The 27398-nt window shown below is 32.0% G+C and overlaps 5 protein-coding genes across 7 annotated transcripts; 2 read left to right on the top strand and 3 right to left on the bottom strand.

Annotated features, from left to right (window-relative positions):
* The first annotated feature begins 1512 nt into the window (after positions 1 to 1512).
* On the top strand, positions 1513 to 7981 carry LOC148239439 (uncharacterized). 3 transcript variants are annotated; one of them, XM_088205968.1, is made up of 6 exons: positions 1513 to 2147; positions 6623 to 6739; positions 6834 to 6966; positions 7039 to 7282; positions 7346 to 7525; positions 7596 to 7981. In XM_088205968.1, the coding sequence occupies exons 2-6, from the start codon at positions 6728 to 6730 to the stop codon at positions 7864 to 7866; spliced, it is 840 nt and encodes a 279-aa protein (XP_088062094.1). In that variant the 5' UTR covers positions 1513 to 2147; positions 6623 to 6727; the 3' UTR covers positions 7867 to 7981. The 3 variants fall into 3 exon arrangements, with proteins under 3 accessions (XP_088062094.1, XP_088062102.1, XP_088062093.1); XM_088205967.1 differs by lacking the exon at positions 1513 to 2147 and having other exon boundaries at positions 6498 to 6739; XM_088205976.1 differs by lacking the exons at positions 6623 to 6739; positions 6834 to 6966.
* On the bottom strand, positions 7966 to 12805 carry LOC148239440 (CDK5RAP3 protein homolog). The gene is made up of 8 exons (XM_088205959.1): positions 12696 to 12805; positions 12189 to 12602; positions 10574 to 10726; positions 10150 to 10509; positions 8657 to 8818; positions 8381 to 8574; positions 8152 to 8323; positions 7966 to 8081 (listed from the first exon to the last, which is right to left on the bottom strand). The coding sequence occupies exons 1-8, from the start codon at positions 12699 to 12701 to the stop codon at positions 8010 to 8012; spliced, it is 1533 nt and encodes a 510-aa protein (XP_088062085.1). The 5' UTR covers positions 12702 to 12805; the 3' UTR covers positions 7966 to 8009.
* A 1404-nt stretch (positions 12806 to 14209) lies between these two features.
* Positions 14210 to 15585, bottom strand: CREG (Cellular Repressor of E1A-stimulated Genes). Its single transcript, XM_088185644.1, has 6 exons — positions 15477 to 15585; positions 15100 to 15290; positions 14873 to 15027; positions 14647 to 14766; positions 14503 to 14584; positions 14210 to 14435 (listed from the first exon to the last, which is right to left on the bottom strand). Coding segments are annotated over exons 1-6 (699 nt in total). The 5' UTR covers positions 15479 to 15585; the 3' UTR covers positions 14210 to 14286.
* Positions 15586 to 19941: 4356 nt separating this feature from the next.
* On the bottom strand, positions 19942 to 22095 carry Sur-8 (leucine-rich repeat protein shoc-2). Its single transcript, XM_088202855.1, has one exon. It carries the CDS (start codon positions 22091 to 22093, stop codon positions 20270 to 20272), a length of 1824 nt encoding a protein of 607 aa, XP_088058981.1. The 5' UTR covers positions 22094 to 22095; the 3' UTR covers positions 19942 to 20269.
* Positions 22096 to 23655: 1560 nt separating this feature from the next.
* On the top strand, positions 23656 to 26903 carry Mtl (Rac family small GTPase Mtl). Its single transcript, XM_088202866.1, has 6 exons — positions 23656 to 23804; positions 24155 to 24270; positions 25763 to 25912; positions 25987 to 26069; positions 26149 to 26309; positions 26375 to 26903. Exons 2-6 carry the CDS (start codon positions 24155 to 24157, stop codon positions 26450 to 26452), a joined length of 588 nt encoding a protein of 195 aa, XP_088058992.1. The 5' UTR covers positions 23656 to 23804; the 3' UTR covers positions 26453 to 26903.
* The last annotated feature ends 495 nt before the right edge of the window (positions 26904 to 27398 follow it).

Here is a 27398-nt window from a genome sequence, read left to right on the forward strand (position 1 = left end):
AATTTGATACTCTTAACCAAGTGAATGTATATTATTTCCGGTCAAATAAGCTGTAAATATATTTAAATTTTATATGTTCTTGTTTATGCGCCACACCTTTTAAATATAGGTCTTAGGGTTGCAATAGCGGCAAGCCCGTTAAACTTCCCAGATGCTTACACAAATATCGCGGACGTAATTTCAATTTTTTCCAGGGGGGGGGGTGGTGCAAAAGTTTGGTAATCAATGATCGTTTTTTTAAATATTTTGATTTCATTATGATTCATAGTATTTCATTAAATGACATGGCATTTTTCTGGACAAATTCAAGGGAACCATCTGCCATTCTCCCCCCCCCCCCCCTCCAAATTCAATCAGTCGTTCATAGAAAGACTTTTTATAGCAATACATATTATATTATATTGCTATATATATATATATATATATATATATATATATATATATATATATATATATATATATATATATATATATATATATATATATATATATATATATATATATATATTTAATACTAGAAATAGAGGCAACTTGAGTATGGGGGAATATAATGTACGGAGGTGGGAATTTGTATAATAATATTCGGGTTTCTTATATGGAATAAAGACTTTTTTTATATTCTATGTATGTTTTGATTAAATTTGTTTGGTGTATAAACAATTAGCTATATTAGCTAAATAAATTAATAAAATAAATAAATAAATAACGTCTTATCTCAAGTGTGATTTGAATGAAACTTATCTAAACCGAATTTTGACAAATATGAGAGCGCAAAAAACAATTATCCCTTCTCAGAAGTCAAAAATCCACGCCAAAAGCAATAATTTTGCAGTGGGAACGCTCGTTACCGAACGTTCCCACTGCGAAAAATACACATTCACTGTAACAGTTGAACGTCGTACAAATGTATAAGTTGAAATTATATAATTTTTCTAGCGCATGTCAGATAAATTAAATGATTTCATTGAAATAAAATATTTTAAATAATATTTTCGGAACAGATTTTAATCTAGATTTTCTTTAAAGTCTGGTTTAGAACCAGGGACGTCATTTCAGCTTTTTATAGGGGGGAGGGGTAAATGTTGGCCAGTCAGTTGTCGGTTTTTTATTATTTACATTTCATTAAGATTCATAGTATTTCATTAAATGACATGCATTTTTCTGGCTAAATTCAAGAGGGGGCAAATGCCTTCACCTGTCCCCCTTAATTACGTCTCTGACAAATATGTGACGTTTGCTTTCTATTATATGCAGTTATTTTAAAATTTGAAGGCAGCGGTTGCTCATAATATGTAAATATAATAACTTATATTTAATATCGCGTATTCTTTGTGTCAAATGCTTTTTCAATATCAAGCATTAATAATCCTGTGTTTTTCATATTGAAATTGACAGGAATGTGGTCAATTAAATGTATTTGGTAAATATCTAATTGCTCATTTATAATCTTACTAGCGAGAGATTTTTTATTAAAGATCATATTTTTTAAATAAATTCCTTCGAATAAGCTTTACATAAATATACTCATAAAAAACAACATATGATCCTCGATCTCAACATGGACTTGAAATACATAAATTGTGATATGTCAGAAGCTGTTACGAAACTTTTAAAAGGTTGACAAAAATGTCAAATGTGAACAGAGAACCTCAATGCATAAGGTTTCACAACAAAAAGTTCAACATATGCCTGTGGTGTTAGCCGAGTAATTGACCCAATGTGCGAATTTCGTTGAGTAAGAGGCATTTTTTTAAACAATGACTGCGTTTGGCAACCATTGGGGAGGTGTTCTCCTCTCGATGGCATAGATGACTCTCACTTTTTTCGCTACATAACAGCCGGACGATACCACAACGGTACCAGTAGTAATTGTTCTTGTGACGACACATCATTGGATAGTAGAACCTGACCAGGGTTCGAAGCATTGTTCGAACATGCGAAACGATTCAGAACCGAATGGACTGCAGGAGGGTTCGGTTCGCATGGTGATTGAGAACAGTGGATACAATGTTGATTACTAGTCATGTTTTTGTGTTGGAGATAAATTAAAGTCGGTCGAGCTGAAAAAAGGATGAAAATGCAGCGGTTGGTCGTTTTGGTTCATTTGCTGTGCGCGATAGAGCATCTGTGCGTCGATTGTGCTGCGAGTGAGTGGTTTTAATTTGTGTTTTTTTGTGGTTGAAGAAACATGTAAAAGTTTAAGTGAGATTATTATAGTGAGATTATAAAAAAAAATCCGAGCGAAACAAATTTATGTGATTGTTGTTGTGAAACATGTTTAAGATCTTATAGAAACACCATTCCATGAATCTAAGTTTATAAAAATAATAACAACATCTTATACTAACAACATCTTATGCAAAATTCATTAAAAATATGTCATTTTAGTCAATTGATAACTTAAAATTATTTTTTTACTTCTAATTCTAGTGAGAAAATATACAGTTTTATATTAAAAAATAGTTTAATAATGTATGTTCTAATATTTTTTTCTCATTTATATATTAAATAAATATAAACAATTATTAACTGTTAATTATTATTTTAGTTAGTATTTAAATATTAAATATTAACTAAAATAATATAAAAAGAAGACCTAAAGACATTTAAGTTAGTATGCAATAGTAAGAGTTGCTAATAAGTCTGAGAAGCTGTGAAAATACTACTCAAAGATGTATTTGAACATCTATTTCATTTATATTTTATTACAAACTAAATATTTAATCTTTTGCACTCATAATATTGGACTTTACACTCGCAATCTTGAGCTTATATTCTAGATTTAACATTATTTATTTATTTATTATTAATTTTACCATCACGACTTGCGAGGTTTCCCGAATGCCTCATGATGACCTTTGTACAAACAATTTTTTTCCACATTTTATATACATGCATATATAATACTACACATGAGCAGGCTCGAAAAATAGTTATTTTATACATATTTTGCTCTTATGGCTGTATTAGACGTTTTAAGCCAGAAATTAATATTAAAATAAAACACATGTATATTTAAGTAGAATATCAGTACATGGATGTTTGCATTGTAACATCAGTGTAGACTACTATCGAGTAACAGATATTAAGTTTAAAATAATGAATTGAGATTATTATATTAACACAAATATTCCCATTGCGCGACTATCAAATCCTTAAGTATTTTTTTGATAAAAATGACAATTTATAATTAATTTTCTTTACGAAATATTACCAATAATCAATAACAAGAAGGTGATATACTCAAAAATATTATGCTTGGTGGCACAAAATTTAATTAGACTTGTGAAGTGTCGTCTCGGTCGATTCTCTGCGTAGCTCCACCTGGTGCGAAATTGGCTGATCACTTATATGTTTCATTCCAAGTCGGCAGCGAAAGGCTAGAAGCAACAAGTTTCATTAATATTTCTGATAAAATATTATACTCTTACATGTCCTATCAGAGTTAGGTAGGGGTCCTTTGTGCTCCCTATTTTCTAATGTCTAGTTATTGCGAATGTTAATGATTCGGGGTGGAAACAGGCTATTTAATTAAAAAAATTGTGTAACGGCGATGATTAAAAAATCTGTAAATTTGTCATTTTCTAAAATAATTAAATAAAGCAAATTTGTTTTTAGGCAAATGTTTTTAAAATTCCGTAAAGGGAATTTAGGAAAGCTCATGACAACATTAATGGTTTATCACTAGTTGAAGATGTTGAAAATATAGAGGAAGGTTCAGGGACGTCATTGGGGGAGGGGGCATTTGCTCCCCTTGAATTTGCCAGAAAAATGCATGTCATTTAATTAAACATATACTATGAATCCTAATGAAATTTGAATATTTAAAAACAACCACTGACTAGCCAACATTTGCTGGCATTGGCAACTGATAGGCGCTAGTAAAATTATATGTTGTGCTAAAATGTCTATTTGACAGTTGCGAAACGTCCATTTGCTGTTCAAACCCAAATATAACCTACGCGAATTAACTAAGCCCAATTTGACATAATAAAAGTTCTATAACCTTAGTCTTAGAATTCTTATTAGGTGAGGTCCAAAATACAAACTAAGCCAACTCAACGCTCAGAGAAAAATAAGCAGAAGAAGACACACGTCGCACCTGGCACATTGCTCCATAGTTTATCTGCACTTCGTTATTACACCATGTTTTAAAAATATGATAGCTATCCTTACCGATATTACTACGGATTTTTGATATAAAAGTATTGACCAAACTGTATTCAAATCGAATTTTGGTCAATAGGAGAGCGCAAAAACAATTATCCCTTCTCAAAAGTCAAAAATCCACGCCAAAAGCAATAAAATCTCACAGTGGGAACTGTTTTAATTGTTTTTTGTGCTCTCCTATTGGTCAAAATTCGGTTTGGATATGCTACATTCAATTGTCACTTATTGTAAGTCGTGATTATATTATAAAAAGTCTTAATATGAACGATGGAATGAATTTAGGGAGGCGGGGCAGGTGTGGGAATTTTTCTTTCTCTTGAATTTCGTCAGCTGGTCCTCTATGTCATTTATGATGTACCATGAATCTTATTGAAATCGAAATATTAAAAAAACGACTACTAACTAATTTTTGCCCCCCCCCCTCTGAAAAAAGCTAAAATGACTTCTCTGAGAAGGTGGCTCATTATTGCATATAATAAATGAGGAAGTAAATGTTGAATAATATTTTTTTCTTTTAAATATCCGCAATGTAAAACAATTTCCGGATAAAAAATAAATATAGGTATGTACTATGTAAATATATCGAATCATGTTGTTACTTTTCCCGAGTGTCATGTTCTTCTTTGTGTCAATAAGCCATAGCTCTAAGCTCTCAATAATTATCAAAATATTTCAATAAATCTTTTTTTAATTTAGTTCGCCCAGAATATTTTATACTTTCTGCGATAATATGCATAAAAATATCAGCGCATATTTTATTAGAATGCAAATGAAAATGAATAATTCTGATTCATTAATATCCAATACATCAGAGCTCAGCAAGTATTTAAGAGAAGAAGAAATCTTAAATAACACTCACTATATAACAAGATTTATTATATATTAAACAAAGTTTTTAATTATAAATTTAAGAAAAAAATTGTCTATAATATATTTTCAATTTGTAGTATATATGAGTTTATTTTCGTCTGCATAATGCAGTCTCCATGTCTGTGAAAGTGCTTACTTGGTCTTCTAACGGTCGACTTGGTCGATATACGGCGTATATCGACCAAGTTCGGTCGAACTCTCATTTATTCCAAGTTGAAAACGAGGTGGTTAAGTGTCAACTTCTAACTGTGTAGTGTACTGACAGTACGACATGTTCGGGCTTATATACTTCTTGATGATTGGGTCCAATCCAATTTGATGATTTAGGGCGGAAACAGACTATTTGTTATAGTCTAATAAATATTTGGTTAAACTATATTTTACGTAAAAACAGCTCAAAATCAGTAGATTTGGCAATGATAAAATCACTCAGCTTCATTTGAAAAACATGTTATGCAGTTTTTTGGTGTCTAATTTCAAATATTTTTAATGCTATATTTTGTAAATCACAATCTATTAAATTTAAAGTTGTAGTTTAAGTTATATTTAATAAATTAGGTATATGGTAAAATATATATATATATATATATATAGAATTTTCAATATTATTTTGTTATAAGATCTAAATGAAATTGGCAATTTAATACAAAATACGCACCTTGTTCAATAAACAATGTTATATAATATATTAATATTAATTGAGATATAATACTCCGAATATCATTTAATATGTTTTATAAATCGCACGAGAAAAATGTGAATTTACCAAAATTAAATTATTCGTTCAACAGTTTTCTATTTACATTTTTACACCAGGAACAATGCAAATGTGTAAACGTTGCGCTATTTGATTTCACAACGTTTCCTGTTTGTGGCCGCAGAATTATCTTTCATCGCCACAATCTACAATCTTTAGTAGAGAATTATCATATCCATCACTCCGTGAAATCGTTTTTGAACATAGATCAAGCAAATCTTAATTATTATAATGCGAAATTTTATTATACTAATCTTTCATTATTTTTTGCGTAATACACTATCTAACGCTTTAAGAGTAATGCAGGATCCGGTTGTTCCGGTAATTCCGGTTTAATCGTCGTTAAAATCTAGTAAATGAAATGTGAAAACATGCGTTTGCTAATTAACAATAAATTGAGTGAATGAATACGAGAGAAATAAGTAAATGAAACAATGTATTGTAAAAAAGTATATATGTATATATTTTCCTAATGGTTTTTTTTTGGTATTGTATATTGTATACATACATACAGTAGAGCTCACAATTAGGGATGTGCTATTTGGGTACGTGTAGTTAGGGGCTTAGAAAATACTCATACAATGTTTTGCAATATGTACATACGAATCAGGTGCGTGTGGTGAGATATCCTGCCTTTGGCTCGCTCACACCGTGTTATTGGGGGGTCTACTGTATATATATATATATATATATATATATATATATATATATATTATTTTTTTACCTTCTTTGCATATTAAACGAATTTATAAAAAGAGTTTGTTGATACACTGAACTTATAATAATATATGAGCAATACCTATTTATAATTGATATGCTTTGTAGACAATGTGCTGTGCGCTGCTTTTAAAAGTAAATAACAAAAAAAGGATGTCGAACTGTTCTTTGAAGTTCAAGTGAATCAGGGATTTACAAACAATACTACAAACTATGAATACACAAGTAATACATCAAATAAGAGTTATTTATGTGATATTTGAGAGATCAGCTATGTTTTATCCAGCTAATTGTATTGTAACATAATTAATTTTTATAGCATCATCGTATCAACAACGCTACAATAATGTTGAGGTTGCTAAATCAAACAAGTTTTAAAGCCTCTCTTACTATTTCTATTGGGATTATGATTTTTTGCGATCAAATAAACACTAAGAACAATTTATTATTATGTTATTATTATTTCATATTTTTATAGTATCTTAAAGAAATATAATAATTGTATTAAATTGAATTTTTTTAAGGTCAACAATATCAGCAATATCTTGAGTCATTTCCAATTATGGACTCTTACACTATTAATAAAGAGCAATATGATTACAACATTACGAACGTTCACACAATGAAAAATAAAAAGAAGCATTTAAAATCTGGACAGCTAAGAAAAAGCGTTAAATCATTAGAAGACTTTCATGAGCAAGAAAGTTTGCTGTATGTCGGCTATACAATGGATCCTTTCGGACCGTCAGAAGAAATAGAAAGAGAAAGGTTGATATAAAACCGTTTTATACGTCAATCATTGATATGGTTAGAAATTTATAAACAATTCAGATTGCAGAACATGAATTCTATATTATCAGAATATAGTGTCAACGAAAGGGGTAAACGTGGAGTGAAACAATTGTATAACATGGTTTCCTGTGCTACCGGTTGTAATCCACTATCGTACAAAGGATACGGATGTTATTGTGGATTTTTAGGTTCCGGAAGACCAACTGACGGAATCGATAGGTAATATTAATGTATATAAAATTATATAATACAATGTAGATTTGTTGCTGATTTTTATTATTTCTTTCAGATGTTGCATGCTGCATGATTATTGCTACACTACTGTTAACTGTCCGACGTTCTCCGTTTATTTTACCCCATACTTATGGAAATGTTGGAGAGGAGTTCCATTGTGCGCTATTGAACATTTAGGATACAGAGGAGTTAAGAGCTGCGCCAGAAGACTCTGTGAATGTGACAGGCAATTAGCCAAATGTTTGTCCTATAGTTCGTGTCCAAGAAGAAGAGCTTTGTGCACTTCGGCGCCTTTCCGTTTATTGCAAAATTTAATTTTATATTGACTGATTGTTAAATATATATTTAGATCTACCTCCTTAGTTTAGTTGTTATCGAGTGTGATAGTATTATAATATATTTATAAATTATAAATAAAATACATATTAACAAAGATAAAAATGTTTATTTTTTCAGTATATTAATATTATTATAAACTTTTTACACCACCTATTAAATTAACAGGTCTGCCATTATATTTCTTCGAAATGTCTTCTTCAATCTATAAATAAAATAAATAATATTAAGAGACTCACTTAAATTGGAATATATTATCAAATAATTATAAGCACCTGAATTTGTAGCTCCTTTGTCTTATTGATAATGAGATTGAGCATTGGAACTAATGCTTTAGCATCTTTCTGAGCTTCCTTTTTCTTTTTCTTAACTACTTCAATTTGTTCATTCATTTTTTTGGAAATGGCAACCTTTTGCTTTAATTGAGCTACCAACGTATCGACATATCTAAAGAAAATATTTTTTAATATTCATTTTATTGTATATAAAACCAAAATAGATTACCTGGGTGAATGTTTAATGTTGTGTAAATGACTTATCTTCTTTTCGGTCATTCCATTCAAAATCAACTGGACAATGTCTAACATTGAAGCAATCGAGTCTGTAGATTCAATCGGTAAGTCTTGCATGGAGCAAAACGTATTGAATGACTCATCAGTAGATATTTCATAGAGTCTCATCTTTAAGAAAGCCTCCAACTAAAAAATAATGTTAAGATCAATAATATAAAATATATGTATATATACATATATCTAAAAATATTAAAGATTAGTCAAATACCTCCATTATTTGATCGAGAAAAGCATCTCTAGTTTTCGGATTATCTAATAAGGTAAAGGCTTCTTTGCCTTTGGCTATTCCTCCAGTTATTCCAGCTTCTTCTACTACAATTCCGGATTCTTCCAGCGAAACATCAAGATCGATACTTTGAGAAAGATCTTCCTAAATAATGTAATTTATAAATTAATTAAGTATTAACCCTTTGGATGCCGGGCATTTTTGGAAAAATGTTCCAGAACTGCCGGGACTTTTTATTAAATAAATAAAAAGTCAAAATGTGTATTTTAGTTTGTAAACATACGGTCGCACGTGCGACGCTGTCTGCAGTGAACTTGACCTAATTAATGATGAATATGCGATTGTGTGTTATTTTAGTTCGTATTTACGCTGTAATAAGAGTCATTATCGCATGACGTATTAAAAATTACGAGATGTGAGCGGCGGCGCTCCGACAGGAATCGATAACAATGGTATATAATATGTTATTTATTTTTAAAATGTAAATAAAACTTTTCGTAAATTAATAAAATATGATATTTTTAAATAATGGTTCAAGTAAAAATACCCTACAGACGGTTAAATTTATATATATATATATTTATATACACATATATATATATATATATATATATATATATATATATATATATATATATATATATATATATATATATATATATATATATATATATATATATATATATTTATATACATATATATATATATATATATATATATATATATATATATATATATATATATATATATATATATACATATACATCTATATATATATACATATATATATATATATATATATATATATATATATATATATATATATATATATATATATATATATATATATATTATATATAAATATATATATATATATATATACATATACACATAAATATATATATACATAAATATATATATATATATATATATATATATATATATACATAAATATATATATATATATATATATATATATATATATATATATATATATATATATATATATATATATATATATATATATATATATACATAAATATATATATATATATATATATATACATACATACATACATACACATATACATATATATAAATATATATATATATATATATATATATATATATATATATATATATATATATATACATACATACATACACATATACATATATATAAATATATATATATATATATATATATATATATATATATATATATATATATATATATATAAATAAAAATAATAATGAAATTTAAAAAAAAGTAATGATTATAATATATTTATAACATATATTTGAAAAAATGTTATATACCCCTGAAGCAATTACCCTACAGACGGTTGAAAATGTATTGGATACTTCGATTTCGGAGCCGTCGGATCCGGCAGTTCTCGCTAGTGTAGCCAAAGCCGATATATCGGATTTCGGTAGCCAAAGGGTTAAGATTGAGATATAAGATTATTTAAAACCTGAATATCAGCGCTCATATTTCCCCAGTCAATTTCTCCGCCTTGAGTATCAGCATCTCCAAAGTCAATCTGGTCATCGTTTGCAGCACTTGCAAAATCACCAAAGTCGATAGTTTCAGCAATGTCAGTGGTCGTTTGAGGTTTATCGTCTTCAATATCGAAGTTAATTGTAATTTGATCAGGTTCTATGCTAACAGGCGGTTCTCCATAGCTCCATTGATATACTGTCGTGTTTCCGTGTTCAGACATAAATTTAATCAAAGGTAAGCAGCATTGCGATTGTTGAGAGCCAATGATGCATTTGGAGAATGACGTGTAGAGCTCAATGGCGGGCGTCAACATTGAAATCTTATTACCGATCTACAACAATATAAAGGTTATTTACAATTCCGAGAATTATATCAACTGCTTTGGTAGATCCTACTTTTTCATATAAACTTGGTAGCTCCTTCAATTTTTCAACTAGTTCAATTTTAATTTTGTCGCCGTTTATTCCCATTTGCTTGCAAACGGCGTTAAACTCTCCCTTTGCCGTTGAATCTTTCTTGGCATAGTCAGTTGCTTTTTTATCACATTCCTTAAAAACACAATAAACTATTATAAATACATATATGTAAATATCGTCAGTTTGGAGGAAGACTGTTACTACTCAAAATTATTGAGATTATTAAATCCATATTTTTATGTAAAAGTTATAGCTCGAATATAATGCATAAGAGAATAGGGACGTCATTTCAGCTTTTTCCATGGGGGGGGGGGGGAATAAAATTAGCTAGTTAGTAATCGTTTTTTTAATATTTTGATTTCATTAAATGACATGCATGTTTTTGGCTAAATGCAAAGAGGGAAAGCAAATGTCCACACCTGCCCCCCCCCCACAAATTATATACAGTTATTGTTGAAGAGAGTTGAAGGCTTATAAGATGCAAATAAAATAGCTTTTGTTTAATATTGAGAAATACTGCGTCAAATGCCTTTTCAATATCGAGCATCTTGTGCTTTTTATATTGCATTTGGCGAAAACCGAATTGCTCGTTTAGAACTTTACTACTGAGATTTTTATGAATGATCGAATTTGGAAAATGCCCCTACATGACCCCTCACCCCTACCCAGCAAAGGACGTGCCTGTTTAGAATTTTCGTCAAAGGCAATAAAATCGTACAGTCGCAGTGGAAACGCTCGCTTATCTATTGTTCATATTAAGACATTTTATAACAATATTGCAACTTACAATAAGTGAGTGTCGAATGAAGCACATCTAAACCGAATTTTGACCAATAGGAGAGCGCAAAAAACAATTATTCCTTCTCAGAATTAAAAAATCCACGTCAAAAGCAATAAAATCATGCCGTCGCCGTCGCAGTTGGAACGCTCTACTATAAAATACTTCACTTATACACTTTCAATTTATTTTATAGACACACATTTTTGAACTTTTTTAACCTTACTGTAACAATTTTTTTTAAATATATATTCTCTAAAGTCAGTCCAGAGGCAGAAGATGATATCCCATTATAATAAAATTTTAAATGTAAGCTAAAATCATCACTCGGCACCAAGACGGATAGAAATAATAAATTTTATTTTTTTACATACAACGGTGACCTGGTGACAACGGTTTTATATATCAAAAGAAAACATTTTCAAGGCATCGGCTCCATATACAAGTGGTAGAAGTTGGTGACTAATATCTAAAAGACCTGGGTTCGAATCCCATATGGAAACACTAGTTTTTCAATTTGTACCATGTCTGAGAGATCTGAATTAATGATAATTATATATAATTATATTTACGATTGATCATCACAGATTTGTTTTTCCTAGATTATTCTAATCTCACTGATAAATTATTAATATTATTAAATTATTAATTTAATTATTAATAAAATAGTTGATGTTTACACCGTCATGCTATAACGGAAGATGTACAATAAAAAAATAAATACCGGTTAAAATATGTCTTATTACGATAAAAATTTTGAAATGCTCCCACTAAAGATGTATTATTTTTGTGTGGTATAAATAAATCATAACTTACATTTTGTAGCTGCTCAAACTTAGTAATCTGTTTCTTAATACTGGGCACTTCGTAGTTGACGTTACGAACATAGAGATTGGCAGTTTCAGCTAAATATATGTTATCCTTTTCGTATAATTTAGCAATCTCTTGCCAGTCTTTCATGCGCTGCGATCCGTATCGTCCGAAAAGGTTCTTCGAGTCAGCCTCGGTCTCTTTGAGTATGTCGACTATTTTCAAACAGTGAAAGTAATTGATGTGACTGCCCGACAGCAGCTTGGCGATTCCATCGTGGACGGGCATATCTTGGATGGCATTGTTAATCTTCTCCCTTATCGTGATTATGCTCTTTTGCCAGTCTTTTTTTACGTGGCGACGACTCACCAGCCAATCCTGGAGTTTGCCAGTCTGGATATCGATCGGAATGTCCGCTTCCTTCGAAAATAATTTGTAAATACACAATATGGCAACTCACTCAATGAGTAAGCGAATAATTGATCGTTGTATAGTATACAGTACACTACTTACATTCATCTTTGTTTGTATCGATTGATTTTAGTTCACAAATAGAATAGGGTCCGAATCACATATGTGACGTTTGGGTAGTTGTCAAGTTGGGTAAGCGGATTTGCGAACACACCGCCGTGACACGTTGGAGAGCAGATTTATAAACGCACGTGAAAAATAAATGCGAGCCCGCGTAAAAAATCAATAATTAACAATAAAAATATATTTAACCCATTATTATAAATATTAAATATTAATTTTAATTTCATATACCCTTGTTTTATAAACTAACTACTGAAATAATTAAAAATTGATAATCATTTTTTGAACCAATCTAATTTAAACCTAAATTGATTTTCACGATAATTAATATTGTTCAAAATTATAAATAATTACATATACTTCTGATACAATTTTATTTATAAAATGCTTATTTTACAATTGTAAATGAATTTATAACGTTAATCAATTTGTGAAATAATGAAAAGAAAGATAATAATATGGAAAAATAACCAAAAACCTTTTATAAAATAGGTAAAAAAATATAATTTTAGCTAAATGCGTGTTTGAATTTAATATGTACTTTTTTGACAATACTGGACTGAAGCTAAATATAAAAATCGATACAACCATTGTTTAACTTCTCCCCTCGAGAAAAGTCGGGGTTTCTCTCTAATTGAGTGCGACCTTGACCTTCATTGAAAAGCCGTCTTATAGGGTTTTACAAACTCGCAAAACATTTCGATTGTTATTTGAATATTTTATTTCGACTTTATAAATGCTTAATAGCAAATAAACTTACGCGGCTTCTATAAATGATGTAACAGATTTTTCGTAAATTATTAACCTCCCCTACTCTATATCACAAGTGCCAGTCCTTTTTTCACAGACTGGCAAAATTACGCTGCTCCTTCCCCCCCCCCCTCCACTAAGCAAGTGATATAATTAATGGAAGCTACCCAGGGACGTCATTGGAAAGGGCAGGTGGAGCGATGGGGGCATGTGTCCCCCTTGAATTTGGACAGAAAAATGCATGTCATTTAATGAGAAATACCATAAATTTTAAGGAAATCGAAATATTAAAAAAAACACTGAATGGTCAACTTTTAACCTGATTCTAAACCAAATTCTAAACCAGAAATTCTCGGATTATCATTCAAAGAAAAATCTGGAAAAACAGTCTCGAATCTATCCCGAAAATATTTTATAAAATATTTCATTTTAGTGATATTATATCAGAATTCATTTTAAGTTGATATAATATATTTTTACCAGCACCTGCCAGATTAAAATAGCTATTTATGATTCAAATATTTAGTACGTTTCATGAGTAATTATTTCTCAACATTTTCTACGTAAAAATTATATGGTAACCATATTTTAATGTACAAATCCGTTTAAATATTTAGTTTTTAATTATTGATTAAGCGTGAGTACATCATAAATGTATTTATATTTAGTATATAGTTTGATAATCATATTTGCACTTTACACAAAGTAGATAAGAAAATTGGGTTAAGTTAAAAGTAAAATAATTTGCTCTTAATTCATGCATACTTATTTATTAAATTATATTAGCATCAAATATGTATTTACAATTTATCATTATAATTTAATATTTATCAAATATTTTTGTATAATCCTGTGTATTATTATATTTGAACGAATAGTAATCATCAAGCTTTATAAAAATGGGGCCTCCGAACCAATCGAGCATCACAACTTGTTGTATGTTCATTTTAGCTACGTAAAATCCATGATCTAGATAAAAATACAATCGATTAATAAAAAATATAAATCTGTATCAATATAACATATATTTAATCACTTATGGGTAAAGGTAGGAACGAAGGATGTCGAGAAAACAACGCATCTTTTGCAAACTTATATTCGTCGGTAGTGTTATCCATCTAGAAATATGTATATTATCAGTAATCATGTAATGTATATATAAATGTATTTATATTTTCACCTTTACGATGACTCCTGATAACATCACACGAGCGCATCTCGGATCATTCGGGTCGTAGTTCATGTCTCTGCAGAAACTTGTTTGCTCTAACGAAGCTGAAATTGTGCATCTAGGGTCTTTCTAAATTATATAGCATTGAATTATTTTAGCTGATATAAATTTGAAGGTCTCTTAAAATGATAAACTATGACATTGTAATCGCATGTTAAATTATTTATAAATTTACTTGAATGTCTTTCGTAGAGAAATCTAATGGTGTTAAATAGAAGTAAGGTACTCCGGTAGAATTTTTCACGGTTCCGTCACTCATTGAAACGACTGTTGTAAAAGGAAAACTCTTAATGGTAGAGATCGTCGATATTGTAGCAAAGGATACCCAGTCTAAAATCAGAATTGATTCACTTATAATATGTATATGTTGATTGAATCTTTTGAAATAATATTTTGAAATACCTGCTTCATGCATTACATATCGAGACATTGCAACGTAAGATTTGTGATCTGGTGGTTGTAGTTTGAATTTCTTAGGAATTATTTTCTCATGTCTTGTGACTTTTTCGTGAGGCGCAGATATTATTTGCAACGTTAACATTGGAGATATACAAAAAATTGTCAATATCAATAATATCTGTGTAAACATTTTCCTGAAATAATATTAATATTGAAATGTATTATATATGTATATATATATATATATATATATATATATATATATTGCGATACTGCGTAATAATTATTTATAAGGTCAAAAAGTTTACGTAAAACATCAAAATTATTAGATTGTCTTTAAAAATGGGAATGAATTTTTTTATAAATATTTCTTTACTTACATCTTTGTTGTTTATACGTTGAATCAAATAATGACAATGCACCTCGGATGGTCGCAGTAAACTGGATTTTAAATCACTGGTGCTTCATTGTGGGCAATTACATCTTATCATTCAGGGATATTAAACAGTTTATTATTTTATAGAAAATTATTTAATAATAGAAGAAAATAAAAAAATATTACGTGTTTATTTAAAAATAATATGTAAGTAAATAAATATAAAGCAGGGTGCACAAACTTTTTTTTAACTGTTGATACTAAGTTTTTATTTTTATTTTCACAAACTGCTTTCTACTTAAAAATTATATCGCCGATCAGCTTAAACATAAATATTATATGCTCATGCCAGCATTGGAGTTAATATTTTGAACAGTTTTTTATTTGAAGAAAATATCTTCTTATTTTTGTGCAATAATATATGTTTGAAAATGGTAAAAATATAACGAATTGAGCAGTAATAAAAAACGTGGATAAAAATATGCTTGTTAACAGATGCGATACTAGTATGTCATATTTTAATTTTTAATTTAGTATCAGTATATATTAATAAATATATTATTAAAAAATAAGTATTGTATTATAATGTAACAGTTTATAACCCCTGCAACTTTTATATGGGTGACCTCTGGACAGCCGCCAATTTCAATTTATTCCGAAATGTATGAATAAGACACGATAGTAAAAACACATAAGCTATTCCATTATCAGTTCATGATATTATTACTATGAATTAATCTAGGAAAACGTTTTCTTACCAAAATGGTTGAAGAACCCTGAAAAGGAGGTGAATGCCATTGTGAATCACCCTGAAGTACAACAAAGAAGGATATATACAGACCGGCTCGTTACGTGCGAGAAGTGCGCGATGCACACAGGCGCCGCTGCAAAGAGCGCCTAAAAGACCCCAAGAATATTATTTATATATTTTTTTATTAAATTATTGTGAGAAAATTTAATTATTTTTTTAATCATATCCTTGTCGTCTCGTGTTGTTTTTTTTTAATTTCCATTTCATTAAGAGTCATAGTATTTCTCATTTTTTTTCACTCATTTTTCTGGCCAAAAAACAATTATCCCTTCTCAGAAGTCAAAAATTCACGTCAAAAGTAATAAAATCGTACCGTCGCCGTCACAATAGGAACGCTCGTTACCGAGTAAATAAATAATCATATGTAAATAAAAGCATGAAAAACTTAAAATCATATGATTTTACTAGCACATATATTTTCACTGTAAAAACATGTCTACCGGTGAAAATGTGTTTCGATATGATTTCACTGAAATATTTTTTTTTGGATATATTTGAGGTAGGGTTCTCAGTCGAATAATTAAATTGTCGATTGTTCGAACTATTTGCTCGATTTTCAATAATGTAAATATTAGAACTGATTGAATATTTGTAAAATATTCAATTGTACTATCTCGAATAAAATTTGTATACTTGAGCAACACTGGTAATTGTTATGTCTCTCAATATACTCAAGTGACTAATGTCGCACCAAAATCTATGGTCTTGACGCGCCTTTATTTGTTTCGAAATGCGATGCAATGAGACGCTTATTTTCAACAAAAAAATGTTTTTACACTTTCGAAAAATATTCGTAAATAGAATGTTTATCGGCGGTATATACTATAGCCGAAATTCACAGAATTCGTTCGTTGAACGAAAGAAAATGTTGGAAAGGCACACCCTTTGTTATCGTTTAACGCTTATTTCAAAAACAGGCGTGCGTCGCAAATTTTTGTGAAGTTCGAAGAAAGTATGCAAAATAACAAATTAAGCATTTTTCTTTTGACGCCCTTACTGATCAGTAATTCGCACAGCATTGTTACGTATATTCTGCATATTTTAAAAACGATTATAAAAGTAATTAATGAATAATTAAAATAATTTTTACTAAGCAGTAATTATTTTAAAATAAATAATATTTATACGTAATTAATTGGATTTCTGCCCCCCCCCCTCTAATGACGTTCGTGGATGCACAAGGTAAAATCAAAACTAATTTTTCCACATTTTGGTACGACCGTAAATTATTCAATTAAAGATCGTTTTGAATCGTTTATTAGTATTTTATGATGAAATAGAAGACAAATAACTGATATAATAATGTTGATTGAATGAAAACAAAGGAATTGTTTTCTCGATAATTAAAGAAGAGACTAACTAGAGTAAACTGGTGACAGTTTTTAAGTGGTGATTATAAGAAATTTCTTGAAGAACTCTTCCAAAATTCATCAATTTAATTAAGAAGCGTTATTTACCATTTAGGTTTCGGTTGTTAAGGAAGAGAGAAATTTTCCCAAAATAATATTATGTAATCAAGCATGAGTAAAAGATAATCGATTCAGCAATACTGTATATATAAATAAATATTTCTCAATCTATCGACAGATGTGCTTCAACAGAATTTTTCTAAAAATAAAATTAGAAGAATCAAAAGTGGGCGTAGATATTGTTCAACTAATAACATGTATACAATTTTAGTGTATGTAAATATATTATAAGTTTGTATTATACCTGTTTTACCGTCAAAATATTAGATGTTGGGAAGCTATTTAATATAATATAGATTATGTTAGCAATATTGTCTTATATTATTTGCTATTAAAAAATATTTTATTGTATCATTATCACTATTTACTATTTCATTATCAGTGCATCTGTTATATGGGTGACCTGTGGAGTCCAGAGGTTAAATTTAAATTGACGGATGTCCAATTTAAATTTTACCTTCGGAGAGACGAGTTGAATTTATTCTGGAATAAAAATGCATTATTATAAATATAGGTTAATGGAGACGGATCTACGAACAGGTAAACTTAGGCAGCTGTTAACTGTATATACATATGTAAATCCTACGATCACCATATTTTTCTTTATTATTTAATTAGGTCAGACTCGTAAATTACGTTTTAGATATCGCTGCTCTTCTAATTATTATTTAAATTTGTTTATTTATAAATTTATAATTAATTGACATTAATACACGTGTATCGAATAAAATATTTACTATAAATATGGAGCAATTAAGAATATAAAGGGTCTTTAATCAATCGTCAGAATTACGTACCGGTCGATTGTTGCTGAAGCATCGCCACACCGTTTCCTGGCTTCCGCCACCACAACGCCCCCTCAGAGGGCGGGCGATAAAAATGTATCTCAAATTCCTGGTATAATACACTTTCGTCGTCACATAGGTCAAACACGTGCACAGTGTAATAAATTGAATAAAACACAGAACCATTTAGCCAGTCAGGTACAGCTGAGCTCTGATTTGAAATGTATATTTCATGAAATAATGATTTTTTGATATTTAATTGTTAAATACTAATCGTAATATTTGATCTTAGGCTGTTTTATTGCTGTTGTTGCATAAAAATGCCAGCAAAACGACAAAATATTGGTTATCGCACAAGTAGATCCAAGAAAATGAGAGAAAAAATTAAACAAAAACAGAAAAAGCACAACGAAATAGATTACATAATCCATAATCACGTGCTACTGAATCGTCACAACAACACGAAATGAAGCAAATCGAGTAGAAATTAGAGGATTAAAAAAAATTGTTATATTGACGACAAACATGCGTGTTCAATAATTACAAAACGATGCTTTTGCAAAACAAATATTGGATATTGGAAATGTCAAAATTACAATTGATGAATCAGCAGGCTGCATTCAATTACCAAGCGATTTTTATAGTATCACACACTAAAAAGAAGAATTGATTCAATGCGTATTTCAAGATATCACACATTACAACGTCATCGATGGTTAAGTAAACGTGCAATATTATCTACAAAAAACGTGGATGTAAATGTTATTAACATTATCATTCAACATGTGTTACCAGGCGAAACATATACTTATAAATCGGTAGATACTGTTATGAATCAATATGAAGCAGTATATAATCCAACTGAATTCACATCATCATTTTGAAGATTGGTGTCCTTATCATTCTTCTTAGAAAAGTTGATCCACTCCATGATCTTAACTATGATACCAGATTGGCAGTTAAGAAAATGTAAAAAAATGGTGTTGAAGCAACAATTTTAACTGGAAAATTCAAAGGAGATATGCTGCTACAGTAAAAAATGAATTATAAAACAGAAAAAAATTAATTATTCTACACAATTCATGTCATTTTAATTGAATTAATGAATTGATATGGAACTTCAATTATATTTATTTAATCCATATATTATACATATGTACCCAAATTAATAAATAGCGAAGTATTAAAAATCATTTATTGTACATTAAATGACATTAAAAAAACATTATTTGAGCTATATTTTTTATTTCTTTAGTTACATATGTAAATATAAAAGTTCTCAAAGGGGTTAAAGGTTAGCTCAATTAAAAAAAGTTGTTGGTTTTGAACGTAATAAAATGGAGCTTCAAGTCTAATCTTTAATTTAATATCAGAGAATTAGTAAAGCAATGAATAAAACCGTGGAACAGTTGTTATACAGATTTATTTTGTCACATGTACACATTTAATTCTATAATGTGAAAGAAGACATCTCGCAATATTTCATTTTTAAAGTATAATAATCACATGGAACTAATAGACATTTGACACAATGGATTAAAAGCTACAAATAACCAACGTAGGAACAGATATACATACGTCAGAGTACCCGTAAACGACAGAGGAGAAAGCGGGGTACGCGTTTAAATATATATATATATATATATAATATTTTCGTTTATAATAATATATATCTCATCTGCTCGAAAATTATTCGGATATGTCACACGAATTCGATAAATGCACTATATTGTCACATCGCACGGTAGGGACCCTGCGACTTGAGATACTGGATAACGAGGGACGGGCCGGACGATACGACCTCCGGCGGTATCGCCGTCAGAGGACAATTTTCTATACTCATAATCTGCAAGCCGACGCACAGCGCTAGTTCGAAAGGCAGATTGCAGAGGTTGGGGTTGTCGTTCAGGTAGAGCGACTCCAAGTTCTCGAGCGTGCCGATCTCTTCGGGGAGATACTGGAGGTTGTTCTCGCCCACGCCCAGATAGATCAAGTTGGTCAGGTGGCCTATGGTGCGAGGCAGCGTGGCCAGTTGATTGGACTGGATGATGAGCCGTTGCAGCTCGTGGAGGAATCCGATCTCGTTGGGCAGCGTCTCCAGCTTGTTCTCCTCCAAGTCCAGGACTCGCAGCTTGCGCAGGTTGCCTATGCTGGCCGGAATGCGTTTCAGAAGATTGTTGGACAGGATGAGCACTTCCAAGTTGTAGAGGCACTGCACGTCGTCGGGCAACTTGGTCAGTTGGTTGGTTCCGAGGTTCAACTCGACCATCTGATCCCAAGTGCCGATGTCCAGCGGGAGCGAGGTGAGCATGTTCTCTTTCATGTTGAGCTTGGTCAGCTTCTTGGCTCTGGAGAATATGCCGTAGGGGATCTTGTCTATCTGGTTGTGCTCCATGTTTATGGAGAGGGCGTTGACGAACTGGCCCGGCCCGCCGATGGGATAGCTGACGAACGAGTTCCTCGACAGGGTGATGCTAGACAGCTGCTTGAGACTGGAGAGCAGGCCGTCCGGGAGCTGGCATATGGCGTTGCCCTCCACGTTGAACTCGTCCATCAGCTTGCACTTGCTGAGCGACGAGGGGAGGCCCGCGAGCCGGTTGTATCGGAGACCCAGCCGGTTGAGCTGCTGCAGGTTCCCGATGGACTCGGGGACGTCCAGCAGTTCGTTGTGCTGCAGGTCGAGCGTGGACAGGTTCACGCAGTTGCCGATCTCCTCGGGCAGGTGCTCCAGATGGTTGTGCGAGACGTCGAACGTGACCAGGTTCACCAGTTTGCCGATGCCGGACGACAGCTCGCGGATTTTGTTCTCGCGGAGGCTGAGCATGGTGAGGTTGGTCAGGTTGGCCACGCCGTCGCCGACCACCCGCACCCGGTTGAAACGCAGGAAGAGGGTGGACAACGAGGACAGCTTGTAGACGACCTCGGGCACGTCGTTGAGCTTGTTGTGGCGCAGGTCTAGCACCTTCAGGGAGGTGAGGTTGGCCAGGGAGTCGGGCAGGCTCGTGAGCGAGTTCTCGCTGAGCGCGAGCGTCTGCAGCTCGACGAGGCACCCGATCTCGGACGGCAGCGAGGCGATCTTGTTGCCGTACAGGTACAGCTCGGACACGTTGCGCAGCTCGCGGATGTTGGCCGGCAGCGTGGTGATGGACGATTTGCTTAAATCTAGGCGCTGACTAGAGTTCACTTTGCACCGACTCAGCTCCTTCACCACGTCGAGGTCGGCCTGCACCGGCTTGCTCTTCTTGGCGGTGGGCTTCGGCTTGTTGGACTCGGGATGCTTCACTGTCACCTGCTTGGGGCGCGCCCCCTCGGCCAGCGACGCCGCGGACAGCTTCTTCTCCTTGTGGGCGACGGGGCGCGCCTCCTCTTCGGCGTCGTCCGCCGCGGCCGCGGCCGCCGCCTCCTGGTTCATCGTCAGCCGAGGCGCCCGACCGCCCGACCGACCGCCCCTAACGCCCCCAAAGCCCGACGGAGGCCGGCCGATTGAAAAAAAACACAAGAGCACCGCCCCGCAGCCCGCGATCCGCGGCCATGAACCGATCGATCGATCTGTCATCCGAGACTGGACAATATTTTTAATAACTCAAATTACAAATATTAATCGCGGCTATTTTTTTAAATGTTTATTAATTCTTTTTAAGCATCTCACCTTTCTCCAGAATAGATACATAAATAAATATGTAAATGTATTATATTTACCGTTCACATTTTCAACTTATAAAATATGAAAAAAAAACAATATACGTATTATTAAAAACAAACACATTTAACAAAAAATAACACAACAACAAAAAAAATTATCTTAAATTATAATTATACAGAAAAAAGTACAATTTTTATTAAAAATTGGAATTCAGTCGGAAACATATATTTGTACATTTAACATGAAATAAACATCATTATAAAGATAAAAAATACAGTTTTTAAAATGTAGGAAAATGAAAACTGATCCGATTCGAATAAGGTAGGTACCGTAACACATTTTTTCCATATCCTTGATTTATATCAGACATTTTCCATAAAGGATATAAATGATCTTCAGGAATTCCATCTTTTACATATCTTAAAGTAAATGCAAATCAATCACTATACTACGATAGTCTGAAATGTAATTGACACAAAGATAATACCATTTTAAACAGCTACAAAGTTACACTTATTCTAAGATTTTACAATATGAACTATTAAATAGGGATCGACTTCCGACACGTACTAGCGTAAGGTGCTGGCACTCTGTAAACGGTAAGGCGCCAGTGGACTGGAATGCCAGTCGCCGTGTGCCAGTGACCTGCCAGTCGAATTACAACTGGCAGTGCGTCAATCAGCCTTAAAGCATTGTCGAAGTTATGATTTTCAGGCACTGTGTAAACGGTAAGGCGCAAATTTGAACAAATTTTTAGGCACCATGAGTTTTTTTGCCGTCCCGCCAAGCATTTCAAAGTTTTGATCCGGCCTAGTTTTCAAAAAGTTCTGGGACACCTGCCCTAGAGCAAACTTCTCTGGCCAGGTTGCCAAAAAATGCAACTTATAATACTCATCACTTATAATAGAAGATGTTTAAAAAGATTTATTAAATACTTAACATTATGGAATATAAATATTGTTCATTTTTATTTCCCAAAAAATCATATAAGGTATGCTGGGATATTATTTCCTCAAGTCTTGGGAAAGCGTTTCTTAAATATTCTTGTGGGGAATATCCACATGTTAGAGTTTTTAATGTGCCACCTAATTTACTTAATTTTAAAGTACCGCATGCAAGAACAGGATGACTGGGCAATTCACGAATAAATTCAACTATGCAACTTTACAACCATTTGTCGGATAATATTGATTTGTTTTTGTTCAGGTATTAATTGCATTGTGACTTGGCTATTATGGTAAATATTTTTTTGTGCAGAGCGCTTTGACAAAAAGTTGTTAAAGTTATTATTTTATTTTGCATGCACAAATTTCGTAGGTCGTACACAGTAAAAAAATATTATTGTGTCATTTGGATTTTAGCGTTTTTTCAATAATCGCTCTCCTAGGACATTGATAAAATTGCTAACAATAAATATCACAATGTAATTTAGCGTTTCAATCGACTCCAAACGTAGTTGTTTATTTATTTATTTTATATAAAAAAAGGTTTTGTACATGGTCAACGCCGGGTCGGTTCGGACCAAGAACAAGGACGACGGGCGTGACGGCAGCCGGCGGCCGCTAATACGCGCCGGCCTCCGCCTCTTTCTTTCTTGGCGTTTTACATATTTATCTGCACAAAGGTGACTGAAATTCATACTTCGCGCTACTCGAACGCCTAATAACTGAACTGAGATATTTTTTTCCGACGCCCCTTTAGCGTCCGCCGCCTAACGTTTTAGTTGATAAATTAAAGCGCTCAATTAACCGATCGTAGCGATCGTCACGTCGAGCGAACGCACTGCGTTCGTTTTCATTTTCAAGTTACTCGGCGACTGAAATAACGCCCAATTTGGAACAATTTATTTATAGACACAGACAGTCATTGTGTTTTCCTATGTCCCTATTTAAGTCTCACAGTCCATATATAGAATTGGGCGGAAGCAGAAGTTCGCCGCTATAATTAACGATTCGTATCGATTTGCTTTTTCAGATGTCGTCGGGCAGGCCGATCAAATGTGTCGTGGTAGGCGACGGCACCGTAGGAAAGACCTGCATGTTGATATCTTACACGACGGACAGCTTTCCCGGTGAATATGTGCCTACTGTGTGAGTAAAAACAAAAACAACGGTCTAATGTCAGGAAAGAGGTGCGGTAAATACTCGTTTGTCCACTGATTATACCCTAATTTTTATATTAATGATTCTACAACATTACTGAATTGGGCTTCAGTTAATCGCTTAACGTCAGGATGTCACAAGTCTGTTGTCATTTATTTATTTATTGTAAATCTTTCATTGCAACATGACAATGCTTTACAACAGGGTAAACACCTTTTAATTACAAACTATTATTACAGTCCACAATTTTATTTATCTATGAGATTAGGAAAATGTAGGTAAATCAAATCACTAATTTCTATCTCCCAGGTACACAAAACGCAGTACAAGTTAATTTTATATCGGCCACCGCTGCACTTGCACATATACACTGAGGCAATTGGGTGCACAAAAAAATATTTACCCAACATAAATAAATAAAAGAAAAGAAAAAAATTGTGGTTTTCATGATTAGAATTAATAGTTTCCATGAAAAATACTGCGTTGCGCCATGGGTTCTAAAATAAAAAAATGTATATTTAAATAAAAAGTTAATTTTTCGGTTCTTTACTGTTATCAAATTTATTCTGAAAAAAGAATTATTAATTACTGTTTGACAGATTAGTTGCGAGCGAACATTGGTTAGAATAGTGAACACCTGCAACGAAACCTTTTCTGAAGATTAATCTTATGTTAATGCACAAACAAATTGTTTTATGGAACAAAGTAATTATTTAAATGCACATATCTCTTAAAATAATTCCCTGTTAAATAGCACACATAAATGAATACCAAACAAAATCAATGAATATCGTCAACTAATCCTCAAAACCAGCATTTTTTTTATTTATTTTATTCATATTCAGTTTCAAAATATTCAGTTTTCTTGTTAATATTTTTTAATCTTAATTTTGATACGATGCGTCTCACGGACTGAAAACCAATAATAAAATAATTTTAACATATGTTACTTTTGAACAACAAATGGACGTTTTGTAACTATTAAATTTGAGCATGGCGCTGTAATAATTAACAAGTACCAAACAAAATCGATGCATTTCGTCAAGTAATCCTCAGAATCAGCAGTTTTTTTACTTTTAATTTTGATTTTATGCGTCCCACAGATTGAAAACCACTGATAAAATAATTTTAATTTATGTATGTACCAATACAAGTTAAAACATTTTGTTTTTTAATTCAAAAGCTATCATATTTTTTTGTTATAATTCTGTGCTGCGCAAAGTTTACGCAACACATCACGCGATGAATAAATGATCCACTGGTTAGTTGAGTGTTAAGACAATTTTTGCACATGTGCTAAATTGCTTCATTACATGTGTGCAAGCACATCAGTGGCCGGTATAAAAGCGACCAGTACTAAATACACTTGTCTATATGGTATTCAATCCCAGGTGCTGGTCGTAAAATCATAAAAAAATCAAATTACTTTTTTGATGATTTGAGATCATTCATTTTAAGATATTATATTATTACGTTTCAGATTCGACAACTACTCGGCTCCGATGGTCGTAGACGGAGTTTCAGTATCGTTGGGATTGTGGGACACGGCCGGTCAGGAAGATTACGATCGGTTGAGGCCGTTGAGTTATCCGCAGACTGATGTGTTTCTTATTTGTTTCAGTGTAACTAGGTATATATTTTTCAATATATTTTATATTAAAATGTATATCAAATATTAATTTATTATAATAATTTTGATTGTAGTCCTTCCTCTTTTGAAAACGTTACTTCAAAATGGTATCCAGAAATAAAACATCATTGTCCTGATGCGCCTATGATATTAGTCGGTGAGTATATAATAATACAATACGCCTCTTATGAAACTTCCCATTTATCAATTATTATAATCTCGTTTACGCTTTTAAGGTACGAAAATTGACTTAAGGGACGATAGAGAAACTCTTAGTCTTTTATCCGAACAAGGGCTTTCGCCGCTCAAAAGAGAACAAGGGCAGAAATTAGCTAACAAAATAAGAGCAATAAAATATATGGAATGTTCGGCTTTAACACAACGCGGACTGAAACAAGTACGTCGCGTTCTATTCGCGCTGTAATTATATTTGCTCTTTTTTAATGTGCGATTCAATCGTAGGTTTTCGACGAAGCAGTGCGAGCCGTTCTCAGACCAGAGCCTCAAAAGCGACACCAAAGAAAATGCGAAATCATGTAATTTTTTGTATTGTGATTTTATTGTGCCGCGTCTACGATATGCGCGCACGCGTTTGGTTAATACGCAATCATAAAATTATATTTTAAGAATTTATTAGCTTGTAAGTGATCATAAAAACCTGTATTCTTGCTACAAATCTATATTTGGTATTTTTAATAGGCGTTTCGTTCAATTAAAACAGTCTTTAGTCGATATAACAATAACGATTCATTATTATATAATGCGTACGGTCAGATCTCGTTTTTTGCATGTATTTTGGAATGGGGTAAAAATTATAGGTGCTTGTTTTTTAAAATATCCGATTAACCTTCTTTGATATAAATTAAATTTCAATTCAGCTTAAAGTTCTTATTTTTTCTTGTGATTTTATTGGAAAAAATAAGTTTCACTGACAGTTTTTTTTGTTTTTGTATTACTCAAAATATAGTAGAAAAATTAAAAAAATCAAAAATCTCAGTTATTGTTACTTGCCGTTTTTAGGAATATTTCTTAATACTCAACCGAATGGTTAGGTAGTACTTACCCGTTGTGTTTGCTGTTGGTAAGTCACGGAACAGGTAGAATCTACCTTTTTCGACCTTTGCTCTTTAACAACTGGTTCTGTAGTATTTACCTTCAAAAACTAAAGTCTGTTTTGCTGAAATCTATGGAATGAATATTAATTTATTTTTTTAAATTCATAAAATAAAACAATAGTTAATGAGTTGAGTAAAACTGTTTGTATTAAATTTAAAAAGTAAGTAATCAATAAAATAGTTTATTCAAATTATTGTCTAATAAAAAAATGAGAACCTGAAAGACACAAAATCAAATTGTACTCGAATGTTTTAGAAATTATGCAACATACTATAATATAATTAGGTAAACGGAACAACTTGCGGTTTCTAAAAAAAAATTGAAACCGAATGAGACTGGAGACGAAAAACGAGACAACTGTGCGCAAATA

This window comes from Plectrocnemia conspersa, unplaced genomic scaffold, assembly GCF_051122295.1.
Source record: "Plectrocnemia conspersa isolate PC_06_02 unplaced genomic scaffold, ASM5112229v1 ptg000001l, whole genome shotgun sequence".
NCBI lineage: Eukaryota > Metazoa > Arthropoda > Insecta > Trichoptera > Polycentropodidae > Plectrocnemia > Plectrocnemia conspersa.